Source organism: Mustelus asterias, chromosome 8 (assembly GCF_964213995.1).
Source record: "Mustelus asterias chromosome 8, sMusAst1.hap1.1, whole genome shotgun sequence".
In the NCBI taxonomy this organism is placed as follows: Eukaryota; Metazoa; Chordata; class Chondrichthyes; order Carcharhiniformes; family Triakidae; genus Mustelus; species Mustelus asterias.
Genome location: NC_135808.1, coordinates 21,618,314 through 21,632,092, shown reverse-complemented (window position 1 = coordinate 21,632,092; position 13,779 = coordinate 21,618,314). Strand labels below are relative to the sequence as shown.

Genomic DNA, 13,779 nt, shown 5'->3' with positions numbered 1-13,779 from the left:
TGAAACATGATTGTATCTCTCTTGTTGTCGATCCAGTTCTTTTGTCAATGTGTTTAACTGAGCAAGTCAGTGATTTAACAGAAATCTTTCCCCTTTGAAATTAGGATTATTCCCTGACCACAGCATAGATATGCTTGTTGTACAATAAGAAATAAAACAACACATCAGTTACTTAGCACCCGGAATGTAGTAGAAACCTCACAGAAGAGGGGAGATGGTGGGGCAATGGTAGTTTACCCTACACTAATCCAGAAGCTCAGGCTAATGCCCTGAGTTTAAATCCTACCATGGCTGCTGGTGGGATGAAAATAAATCTGGGAGTGAAAGCCAGGCTTAGTGATAGTGACAATGGAATGATCATTAGTTGTTGTCAAATCCATCTAGTTCAACACAATCTCTTCAGGAAAGCAAATCTGCTGTCTTTATGTAGTTTGCCCTGCATGATTGGAGAGTGGCAAATGTTGTGCCTTTGTTTAAAAAGGGCTGCAGGGAAAAGCCTGGGAACTACAGACCAGTGAGCCTCACATCTGTGGTGGGTAAGTTGTTGGAAGGTATTTTGAGAGACAGGATCTACAGGCATTTAGAGACGCAAGGACTGATTAGGATCAGTCAGCATTGCTTTGTGAGTGGAAAATCATGTCTCACAAATTTGATTGAGTTTTTTGAAGGGGTAACCAAGAAGTTTGATGAGGACAGTGCAGTTGATGTTGTCTACATGGACTTTAGCAAGGCCTTTGACAAGATACCGCATGGTAGGTGGTTACATAAGGTTAAATCTCATGGGGTCCAGGGTGAGGTTCGAAATGGATACAAAATTGGCTTCTTGACAGAATGTGGAGATGCCGGCGTTGAACGCAGTAAGAAATCTCACAACACCAGGTTAAAGCCCAACAGGTTGTGCTACCAAATAAACTTCTTGACAGAAGCCAGAGGGTGGTTATAGAAGGTTGTTTTTCAAACTGGAGGCGTGTGACCAGCAGTGTGCCTCAGGGATCAGTGCTGGGTCCACTGTTATTTGTCATTTATATTAATGATTTGGATGAGAATATAGGAGGCATGGTTGGTACATTTGCAGATGACACCAAGATTGGTGGCATAGTGGACAGTGAAGAAAGTTATCTCCGATTGAAACTGGATCTTGATCAATTGGGCCAGTGGTCTGACGAATGGCAGATGGAGTTTAATTTAGACAAATGCAAGGTGATGCATTTTGGTAGATTGAACCAGGGCAGGACTTACTCAGTTAATGGTAGGGCGTTGGGGAGAGTTACAGAACAAAGAGATCGAGGGGTACATGTTCATAGCTCCTTGAAAGTGGAGTCACAGGTGGACAGAGTGGTGAAGAAGGCATTCGGCATGCTTGGTTTCATTGGTCAGAACATTGGATACAGGAGTTGGGACGTCTTGTTGAAGTTGTACAAGACATTGGTAAGGCCACACTTGGAATACTGTGTGCAATTCTGGTCACTCTATTAAAGAAAGGATATTATTAAACTAGAAAGAGTGCAGAAAAAATTTACTAGGATTTACAGCTCCAGGGACCCGGGTTCAATTCCCGGCTTGGGTCACTGTCTGTGTGAAGTTTGCACATTCTCCCCGTGTCTGCATGGGTTTCCTCCGGGTGCTCCGGTTTCCTCCCACAGTCCAAAGATGTGTGAGTTAGGTTGGATTGGACATGCTAAATTAACCCTTAGGTTCCCGTGATGGATGTGAACAACACTCGTTGTTCACTCCCCTCCATCCCACTTCACGCCATCTGCTGAGGTATCAGTGCCAGACCAGTTCACTCGGTTAACAAAGCCTCCAGGAGTAAAGGAGAAGGTGGAAGAGGAGAGAGGGAAGGCAAACTGGGAGAAGGCGAGGGGGGATGGGAAGAGGGAGGAGGGAATAGAAAGAGGGGAGGGTTGGGATCAGGAGATGGGAAATGGGAGTAATGGGGAGGGAGATTGGGGAGGGGGAATGCTGAAGGGGAAATGGGGAGGGGCTAATGTGGAGGGGGATTGGGGAGGGGGAATCGGAGGTGAAATGGGGAGGGGGTAATGGGGAGGGGGATTGGGGAGGGGGAATAGGGGGTGAAATGGGGAGGGGGTAATGGAGAGGATGATTGTGAATTGGTTCCTAAGCAAGGAGGCACATGTCGGGTGATGCAGCAGAATGTTTAACACTACTGTCTCACAGAGTCAGGGAACTGGGTTTGATTCTATCCATGGGTGACTGTCCATGTGGAGTTTACACATTTTCCCCTTGTCCTCCAACAGTGTAAACATGTAGGGGTTAGGTGGATTGGCCACAGCAAATGCACGGGATGCAGGTGGGCCTGGGTAAGATGCTCTTTCGGAGTGTTGGTGCAGACTCAATGGGCCGAATGGCCTTCTCCTGCACTTAAGGGATTTTAAGTGGTGTTTGCATAGGGGATGGAATGGGAGTAATGGGGAGCTGTACTGGCGAGGGTGTCATATGGTGGAGGTAATTGGGAGGGGCAATGTGGGCTGTGGAATAAGGAGGGGCAATAGAAGAAGGCTAATATGGTGACGTTACTCCCATAATGCAGTTAGGGAGGGGAGTTCCTGTCCATCAATCTATAGAATGAACAAATGCCAGAAACAGACTTAAAATATTTACTCACAATTTCACAGGCCCACATGCATATGTCTCCATTGCCCCCCAGCACCCCCTCCCCTCCCCCACCCCCAGCCCCCCCCTTCCCTCCCACTCCCCAGACCCCCTCCCCCAATCCCCCACCCCCCTCCCCTACCCCTTACCCCCAGCCCCCCCTTCCCCCCCACCCCCAGTCTCCCTCCCCCTATCCCCCAGCCCCCACCCCCACCCCCTCCCCTCCGAACTTTACTTAAATGGCATATTCCAAATGTTACAAGTACATGGTACAGCACAAAGGGTGACTCCGAATTGGTCTGGTCAAGACAACCCTCCCCAAAACTGTAAAATTCTCCTTGCTTCATCTCTTACCAAGCCTGTGAATAACATTGGATGGGATTGAACATTCCAGTCAGTCGATGGCCCTCTACATCTTCTGGTGTTCAGCCCAAAATGATGGACACTGGTGGACGATGATGGACATGGGCGGCACAGTGGTCAGCACTGCTGCCTCACAGCTCCAGGGACCCGGGTGCGATTCCCGGCTCGGGTCACTGCCTGTGTGGAGTTTGCACATTCTCCCCGTGTCTGCGTGGGTTTCCTCCGGGTGCTCCGGTTTCCTCCCAAAGTCCAAAGATGTGCAGGTTAGGTGGGTTGATCATGCTAAATTCTCCCATCCCAACAGGCGGCGGAGTGTGGGGACTCGGGGATTTTCACAGTAACTTCACTGCAGTGTTGATGTAAGCCTATTCGTGACTCATAAGTAAATAAACCAAACACTGTGCCCCTTCAAATCCAATTTCTCACCCAATTCCAGCTTTTCAAAGGTCTCTTAAAACTAGAGAGGAGGCAGCGTAGTGATATTGTCGCTGGATTAGTAATCCAGCGACCCAGGGTAATGCTCTGGGGATCCGGGGTTGAATCCCACCATGGTAGATGGTGAAATTTGAATCCAGTAAAAATTTGGAATTAAAAGTCTAACGATGACAATGATTCGATTGGCCTAAAAATCTCTCTTCTTCACTAACGTCCTTTAGGGAAGGAAATCTGTAATTCTTCCCTGGCCTGGGCTACAGACCCCCACAACAATGTGGTTGACTCTGGGCAATAAATGCTGGCCCAGCCAGCGACATCCACATCCCATGAACAAAGTTCAAAATAGAGTCTGGTAAACATAAGACCATATTGAATTCTCCTTGCAGGCACTGTATATAGTCAAGATTTTCACACAGTTTTGATGGTGTCTCCCATCTACTATCAGTACAGTTACATATTGTCCATCAAGCAAACACCATCTCCTGATTCCATGCCATAAGGTGACCAATGCCTGTGCAAATTTACCCGTTGTCCTGGCCTGTCGTTTGAGCGTCATCAAATGCAGCAAGACATTGCCACCTGCAGAAAAATAATGACTTTTATTTTAATAAGCTTAGCCACGAAAGAGAAGACAAAATATCAACTGTGAGCATGGCTAGCATGGATGACAAGGTTGGTGAAAACAAGTCCACATTTACACAATCCCGAGTACTATTGAGTAATTATATGACTTAAAACATAATTGAGGTTGTGCAAAAAAACTTCTCAATATTCAATACAGGCTTAAGTGAGGTTCTCTTAAAATCAAGAACAGAGCAGAAATTATATACAAAAATGCAAAATTGCAAAAATCACTGGCCGCAGGCTAAAATCAATCACTAGCCTACATTCTTAACATCTGAGCTGGCTGGTGTAGATACATTGGTACCATGTAAAACAGAGCTGAATTTTAAACATACCTCTCACAAGAAAGATGATATAAATACATTTCTCATAGGCACAGTATTTTTTTTTATTCATTCATCGGACATGGGCATTGCTGGCTGGCCAGCGGTGTTGTCCATCCTTCGTTGCCCAAGGGCAATTGAGAGTCAACCACATTGCTATGGCTCTGGAGTCACATGTAGGCCAGACCAGGTAAGGACGGCAGATTTCCTTCCCGAAAGGACATTAGGGAACCAGATTGGGGGTTTTTTTTGACAATCGACAATGATTTCATGGTCATCAGTAGATGCTTAATTTCAGATATTTTTTCTTGAATTCAAATTCCACCATCTGCCATGACAGGATTCGAAACCAGGTTCCCAGAACATTAACTGAGTTTCTGGATTAATAGTCTAGCGATAATACCACTCACTAGGCCATTGTCTCCCCTATTATCACATATATACATTTGTCTCACATCCAGTATTTTTTAGATTTATAGATTTCTGTTAAGCAGTGGTGTAAATAGTTAATTTTACACCATTTTCCATTCCCAGCAGGGAAAATTTCAAACTCTTACCACCCTTTTCGTGTGGAAGTATTTTGGAGTTTCGCTCTCAAGAAGTTAGACTTCAAATAGATGCCAAAGATTCCAAGCCCCGTCCCAAACAGAAGGAAAGCTTTCTCTCTATCTATTCTCTCCATTTCTCTTAATATCTTGAAAGCCTCAATCAAATCAGCCTTCAGCATCCTAAATTTCAGCGAATACAAACCTAACTTGTTTAATCATTCTTCATAGTTTAATCACTGGATCACAAGGTAGCATTCTGGTCAATCTGCACTGCATTCTTTCCAAGGTCAATAAATCTCCTCAAGAGCTGGAGTCCAAACTAGCTCCGAGGTTCCATCAGAGCAATACCACACTCAGCACGAACCATCCACTTACCCGCCTGCTCACCATAACCCTTAATTCCTATACTGTTCAAAAATTTATCTATCTTTGCCTTAAAAACATTCAATGAGATAGCCTTATTAAGGAAGATGAATAGCTGACAGGAAGCCACATCAAAGATTATATGCTTCCAGATGTTTCTACACTCCAATCCCCATTCCCTCTTCCCCTCTCCTCATCTTTCCAAGATCCCTCCAGGCTCAGACCATGCAGGAATAGCCATTTCATAGAATCCCTACAACACAGAAGGAGGCCATTGGCCCATCGGGTCTGTACCGACCACAAACCCAACTAGAACATAGAACAGCACAGCCCTTCGGCCCACGATGTTGTGCCGAGCTTTATCTGAAACCAAGATCAAGCTATCCCACTCCCTATCATCCTGGTGTGCTCCATGTGCCGATCCAATTACCGCTTAAATGTTCCTAAAGTGTCTGACTCCACTATCACTGCAGGCAGTCCATTCCACACCCCAACCACACCCATTTAGGGCCTATTCCAGTAACCCCTACATTGGGCGGCACGGTAGCACAGTGGTTAGCACTGCTGCTTCACAGCTCCAGGGACTGGATTCGAATCCCGGCTCGGGTCACTGTCTGTGCGGAGTTTGCACATTCTCCTCGTGTCTGTGTGGGTTTCCTCCGGGTGCTCCGGTTTCCTCCCACAGTTCAAAGATGTGCGGGTTAGGTTGATTGGCCATTCTAAATTTTCCCTTAGTGTCCTGGGATGCATAGGTTAGAGGGGTTAGTGGGTAAATATGTAGGGATATTGGATAGGGCCTGGGTGGGATTGTGGTTGGTGCAGACTCGACGGGCCGAATGGCCTCTTTCTGCACCGTAGGATTCCATGATTCTATGATTTATCTTGCTAATCCCCCTGACACGAGGGTTAATTTAGCAAGGCCAATCCACCTAACCCGCACATCTTTGGACTGTGGGAGGAAACCGGAGCACCCGGAGGAAATTCACGCAGACAAGGGGAGAATGTGCAAACACCACACAGACAGTGACCCAAGGAATTGAACCTGGAACCCTGCCGCTGTGAGGCAGCAGTGCTAACCACTGTGCCACCGTGCCACCACCGTGATCTCCAGAAGGCCAGTGTCAAAGAGACATCAATCTCAAATTAGATATTTCTGGATGTATCTTTCCTCACTCCAAACACCCCAAAGCTCCCAAAATATTTCCAATCTCAGACTGTACAGGAGCAGCCATCTCCAGAAGGCCAGTCGTGAAAGGTCGTGAGTGTAGCCCAATCCATCACGCAAACCAGCCTCCCCTCCATGACTCTGTCTACACCTCCCGCTGCCTCGGAAAAGCAGCCAGAATAATCAAGGACCCCACGCACCCCGGACATTCTCTCTTCCACCTTCCTCCTTTGGGAAAAAGATACAAAAGTCTGAGGTCACGTACCAACCGACTCAAGAACAGCTTCTTCCCTGCTGCTGTCAGACCTTTGAATGGACCTACCTTGCATTAAGTTGATCTTTCTCTATACCCGAGCTATGACTGTAACACTACATTCTGCACTCTCTCGTTTCCTTCTCTATGAACGGTATGTTTTGTGTATATAGCGTGCAAGAAACAATACTTTTCACTTTATGCTAATACATGTGAAAATATTAAATCAAATCAAATCAAAAGTCTCAAAGCTCAGTGTTGGATTGGATGAGCTGCTCTTTAGTGACGATACAGCGAGAGACAGACACTGAGCTCACATCCCACCCACCAGATTGTACAGCTAAATCCAGCGGGAATATCCCAGTTAGAAGGATCTGTATCCAATATTATTCATACCTCAGGCACTGACAGTGGAGATGGATGAAGAATCCTCTCTTTCCGAAGCTTTAAAAGGAAGGAGAGGGATTAAAAACGTGATTCACATTCAGAGACAGAGACAGCATGCAAGACACAAACAGGAGAAAAGGAGAGAAAATCAGAGGCACGAAGAAAGGAAGAGGGCTATAGACACACAGCCAAACACAGAAACAGAGAGAGAGAGAGAGCAAGAGAGACAGACAAACCAGAAACAGGGAGAGAGATTCACAGAGGGTAACACACACACCAACTGAAACACACACACATATGCACACATAGAGGGCGCTGTTTAACGTATCAGACACAGAATGAACAATGATTCACACAGTTTCACAGATCCAGAGGATATTTGATGATCAGCTTACTATTTGCAGGATTGTAGTCGCTTTTTCCTCTCACTGTAAAACAAAGAATGTTCAATGAGTGATGAGAAACTGACAGAAAATCAGAGAGGAGAGAGTCTAGAACTCTGAGGAAGAAAGAGACGGACCTTCACTTATACTAAACCCCTAACCAGACCCGAAGCCCCCTCATTCCCACCCTGACCCAAGACCCTCACTCACAAGCAGTTAGCACTGCTGCCTCACAGCGCCAGGGACCCAGGTTCGATTCCCAGCTTGGGTGACTGTCTGTGTGGAGTTTGCACGTTCTTCCTGTGTCTGCATGGGATTCCTCCGGGTGCTCCGGTTTCCTCCCACAATCCGAAAGATATGCTGGTTAGGTGCATTGGCCATGCTAAATTCTCCCTCAGTGCACCCGAACAGGCGCCGGAGTGTGGCGACCAGGGGATTTTCACAGTAACTTCATTGCAGTGTTCATGTAAGCCTACTTGTGACACTAATAAGTAAACTTCAATCTTAAAACACCTTGACCTGGGCCCTTCACTCCTACCCTCACCTGAGACACTCACTCCCACCTTCACCTGAGACCCTCACTCCCACCCTGACCTGAGCCCCTCACCCCAACTCTGACCTGAGGCCCTTGCTCCCACCCTGAACTGAGACCCTCTCTCCCACTCTCACCTGACCCCCTCATTCCCACCCTGACCTGAGACCCTCACTCCCACCCTGACCTGAACTCCTCACTCCCATTCTACCCTGAGAAACTATGCAATTCTGAGACCCACATCTAATCCTCGAGCCTCTTCCTGTGTCATGACCCCTCAAACTCCATGTTCAGGGTCTTCCACCTATTCAGCCTTACCAACCCCCACCGTGCTCCCCCCACCCATCTGGGACCTGACACCCTCACTCCCGAGACACTCTGACACCGTGAGGAACAGTCCACCACCTTGGGCCACTCCACTACTTACTAGGACCCTCTGCCTTGAGTCAATCCTTCTCCATACACTGAAGTTCCTCCCCTCACCCTGAGTCCCTTCATAACTCCCACCCCTGGCTAAGTCTGTCCCCAATACCTCCCATTGCCATCTCAACACAGCAGCACTGGGCTAATCCAACTGAGCCCTTCCACATCCTCCAGAGCCCTTCTCCTCACCCCAGACTACTCACCTCTGGATTCCTCCAGGACAATGAACACATTATCCCACTTTCACCACCCACCCCACCCCACGCGGTGAGGACCTGCCAATTCCTACCTTTCCTCTGGTAAATGACCACAGCCACGATGGTGAGAGCGACGATCCCGAGGACTCCAAGTACAATCCCAACAGTAACAAGAACTTGGGCTTTCAGATCTGTTAGAGAGGGGAAAGAGAGAAAGAGACGAGGGGAGAGGGGGAGGGAAAGGAGCAAGAGAATCAGAGAGAGAAAAAATTAGAGACAGAAATAATCAGAGAAACAACCAGTGAAAAAAGAATCAGAGAGTGAATCAGGACGCGGCACGGTAGCACAGTGGTTAGCACTGCTGCCTCACAGCTCCAGGGACCCAGGTTCGATTCCCGGCTTGGATCACTGTCCATGCGGAGTTTGCACATTCTCCCCGTGTCTGTGTGGGTTTCCTCCGGGTGCTCCGGTTTCCTCCCACAGTCTGAAAGACGTGCTGGGGTTGGGTGCATTGGCCATGCTAAATTCTCCCTCAGTGTACCCGAACAGGCACCGGAGTGTGGCGACTAGGGGATTTTCACAGTAACTTCATTACAATGTTAATGTAAGCTTACTTGTGACTGATAAATAAACTTTTACTTTAAAGGATTACACCAGATGTGCGTCAGAGACAGTCCATTCGGCCCGATCACTCCATGCTTATGCTCCACCCAAGCCTCCTCCCACCTTTCCACACCAAAATCTACCATTGTAATTCTGTGTTGCTTTTCCCCTTGTTGGACTGTCGAGCTTCCTCTTAAGTATATCTAGGGTGAGACTTCCTGGCCCTTCACACCGGCAGAGGGTCCTTGACTCATCGATGGCGCACCATGCGTTTCCCGCTGGGATTGTGTGAATTCAACGGGAAATCCCATTGACAGCGGTGGGACCACAATATTCGTTCACTGCAGCAGGATGGGAAAATCCCATCGGCGTGAATGGTAATAAGATTCCAGCCTGGGACCTTAATATTCCAGGATACGCAGGGTCCTGTTGCCCTGTAGTATTGCGGGGCATGCTGAGGCCTCACACTGTATTATCCCAAGATATACCAGGTCCTGTCACACTTACTATCCCAGTGGATACTGGGAAGTGTAGCATAGCAATACCCCACGACACACCATTCCTGACATATTGTATTCCATTGGACACTGGGGGTGGAATTCTCCCATCCTGCCCTCAGTGGGTTTGGTGGCAGGAGGGAGCGGGAAATCCACTGGGAGCCAAACGGTCATAAACCCACCAGCGCAAAATCACATTGCAATTCTTCCAATGGCACGTTACTGGTGGGTCCATCTTCCCGCTGGCTGATGGCAGGAATTCCATTTGCATTCATTTGGATCTCAGCAATTCTCATGAAGCCAGTCACCCACCGGCATCCCCTCAGACTTTCCAATCTTGTGTCATGCCAATTTGAAATTATAGGGCGGCACAGTGGCACAATGGTTAGCACTGCTGCCCCATAGCACCAGGGACCCGGGCTCAATACAGCCTTGGGTAACTGTCTTGTGGAGTTTGCACGTTCTCCCCATGTCTGCATGGGTTTCCTCCAGATGCTCCAGTTTCCTCCCACACTTCAAAGATATTTAGTTTAGATGGTTTGGCCATGGTAAATGGGTGGGGTCACGGGAAGGGCAGAATGCGCCTGGGTGGAATGCTCTTTTGGAGGCTCAGTGCAGTGCAGATAGTCTCCTGCCCGAGAGGGATTCTATAGATTTTATGACCCTCCCTCCTGTGACCCTGGTCTGAGGCTGGGTTCTCTCTAACACTGAGAAACAGTCTTACCGTAAATCACCACCAGTGTCTCCTTCATCCCGCTGTGTTCCACCCGACAGGAATACTCGGCCTGGTCCTCTGGATCAAACTCGACCCATTTCCGGATCTGGTAGGTGCTGTCGTGATTGGGTAAGATCCCACTGGACAGAGTCTCATCAATCACCACTCCATCTCTCCACAGATTCACCTCGATGGGTTGAGGGTAAAACCCGGTGACGACACAGGACAGCCGGTTAGAATCACCCAGGCGGGTAAAGGACACGACGGGGGCAACTGAGAGAGAAAGAAAGAGGAGTCAGTACAGAAACCTCGAGATAGAGAGTCCCAGCATCACCCCCTTCACCGACTCTCACTCCCCCCTCACTCACTGACTCTCACTCCCCCCTCACTCACCGACACTCACTCCCCCTGCTCACTCACCGACTCCCATTCCTCCCCACACTTGCCCACTCTCAGTCCCCCCTGTGGCAATACTGTACGTTTAAAGAGTATATTTGGGTCATGTTTCTTGTGCAGGGTCTATTTCAGCAGTTTGTTTTATTATCAGTGCCATTTTGTCTGCATCTTATAGCCCTGTTGTTACTGCAGCAGGATAATTGATCTTAATTGCTACAATGTTTGTTTTAATCTGGACTACTGCAGGGGTTGTTATTTTAGTGTTTTCCCGTGGGTTTTTTCAGAGTGGGGCTTGATTAGCTTTTAACAGGAAAATTCATGTGACTGGATGGGGCTAGGTTCACAGAGAGAAACCAAGTTCTGTTGCTGATTGGAAGCTGGAAGCTGCGGAGAGGAGTAGTCCTTTCTCACTCTGAAGTCTGGAGTCCGGGATCTATCAGAGACTAAGTTTATTTCTCTGAAGTTCTGCTGCTTGAGGATCTATCGTTCTCTGCCAGTTGCTGTATGAGAGTCAGAAGTGTAGCATAGCAATACCCCAGGTGTCTTTCTGTATCTGTGCGGAGGTGTTAAAAGGCTGGAGATGGAGCATCCACATGAGGATATCTGTTTTGTGCTGATTGTGAGCAGGGAGTTGTGAATATGAGGATACTGCTTACATTGGAACAATAGAGATGGATAGATGTTAAGAATTATACCTTGTCACATTTAAAAATTTTAACTGTTAAAAGGTTACGCCAACTCTGTTTGTTATATTCTAAGTATGTTCTTAAATAAAATTTGTTTTAACTAAAGTTTCCGAGTGGTCAGATTAATCATACCTGGAGTGAAATACTTTGTGCTCATTCTAATCATAGAATCATACCATCCCCACAGTGCAGAAGGAGGACATTCGGCCCATCGAGTCTGCACCGACCACAATCCCACCGAGGCCCTATCCCTGTAACCCCACATATTTACCCCACTAATTCCTCTAACCCACACATTCTGGGACACTAAGGGGCAATTTAGCATTGCCAATGCACCGAACCCACACATCTTTGGACGGTGGGAGGAAACCCACGCAAACACGGGGAGAAAGTGCAAACTCCACACAGACAGTGACCCAAGCCGGGAATCGAACCCGGGACCCTGGAGCTGTGAGGTAGCAGTGCTAACCACTGTGCCGCCCATAATGGCAAAACAAAATAGTTTGGGAGGGGGGTGTCTAGGCTAAGCTCATACGGTACCTTGCAGTTCCTGATCTGGTGCCAAACATCCCTCACTCACCGACTCTCAGTTTTCTCTGTCCGTACTCCACATATTTCCTCAGCCACTCGATGCACTCCCCCTCCAAGTAATGTTTCCAGCGCTGGCTATTGAAGGTGTCCCGGTCCCAGCTGTTTTTGGTGATCTGTCCCCAGGGGACCGGGGTCACCCACACCATGTTATCCTTGTCGAGGCTAATGAAATCCTGTCCGTCCCATCCGTACTGGTTGAATCCACTCGTCGTCCCATCATCCCTCAGGTCACAGCCATACATCAGCTGGTACGTGTGGATACCTGTCAATCAGAAGCACAGGCGGCCAATCAGAGAATGTCTCACTGGGAGAGCCCTTCGCGCCACACACAAGACTGCAGCCAATCAGGCTCTGGCTCCACCATCCCACTCCATGCCCAGTTTAAGGGTAGCACGGTAGCACAGTGGTTAACACTGCTGCCTCACAGCTCCAGGGACCCGGGTTCGATTCCCTCTTGGGTCACTGTCTGTGTGGAGTCTGCACGTTCTCCCCGTGTCTGCGTGGGTTTCCTCCGGGTGCTCCGATTTCCTCCCACACTCCAAAGATGTGCGGGTTAGGTGCATTGGCCATGCTAAATTGCCCCTTGGTGTCCCGGGATAAGTAGGTTAGAGGGATTAGTGGGGCAAATATGTGGGGTTATGGGGATAGGGCCTGGGTGGGATTGTGGTCGGTGCAGACTCGATGGGCCGAATGGCCTCCTTCTGGACTGTAGGGTTTCTATAACTCCATGATTCTCCCACCACCTCCCGCTGAAGTGAGTGAAGGGTATCAGGTTATAGACTCACCCCCTGACTGGTTGGTCCGGAACATGATCTGTGGGATATGGGCCTTGAAATATTGCTCCTGCTCCTGGGCAAGGGATGTCTTTCGCTTCCAATTCTCAAGCCCCTCGCTCTCCACCATCCACTGCTCCCGGGGGATCAGCTCCCTCCGATCGCTGTCGTACACAACAAACTGGACACCGTCCACATAACCGACAGCCACAAACTCCGGGAAACCCGGGATCGGAGTCATTCCCATGAGGAAATACCGGAGAGAGTGAGAGCCTGAAATAGAGAGAGAGGGAGAGAGATAGGGAGAGAGATTAGGGTATGAACCTCAAAATACCAACACACCCAAACACACACACACTGATATATTTACCCCTAACTTATTTATCTCTAACCTATGCACCTCAGGATACTAAACGTCAATTTAGCATGGCCAATGCACCTAACCTGCACATCTTTGGACTGTGGGAGGAAACGGGAGCACCCGGAGGAAACCCACGCAGACACGGGGAGAACGTGCAAACTCCACATAGACAGTGACCCAAGTCGGGAATCAAACCCCAAAACACTAACACTGACACAGAGCGACATCAGGATATGAATCCCAAAGCACTGACAGCAGGGAGGCACGGTAGCACAGTGGTTAGCACTGCTGCCTCACAGCACTAGGGACCCAGGTTCGATTCCCGGCTTGGGTCACTGTCTGTGCGGAGTCTGCACATTCTCATTGTGTCTGCATGGGTTTCCTCCGGGTGCTCCGGTTTCCTCCCACATTCCAAAAGACATACTGGTTAGGTGCATTGGCCATGCCAAATTCTCCCTCAGTGAACCTGAACAGGCGCCGGAGTGTAGCGACACGAGGATTTTTGTGGTAACTTCATTGCAGTGTTAATGTCAGCCTACTTGTGGCAT

At 48.5% G+C, this 13,779-nt stretch overlaps 1 protein-coding gene across 1 annotated transcript in view; it reads right to left on the bottom strand.

Moving 5' to 3' along the window:
* LOC144497682 (uncharacterized) overlaps positions 1-13,129 on the bottom strand; it is a 273,548-nt gene extending 260,419 nt beyond the window's left edge. Inside the window, exons 1-2 of the mRNA XM_078219123.1 lie at positions 12,883-13,129; positions 12,087-12,359 (exon numbers count right to left, since the gene is read on the bottom strand). Of these exons, the coding sequence (XP_078075249.1) occupies positions 12,087-12,359; positions 12,883-13,117 (508 nt within the window). The 5' untranslated portion in view covers positions 13,118-13,129. The remainder of the gene's footprint in view (positions 1-12,086; positions 12,360-12,882) is intronic.
* Between the last annotated feature and the right edge of the window lie 650 nt (positions 13,130-13,779).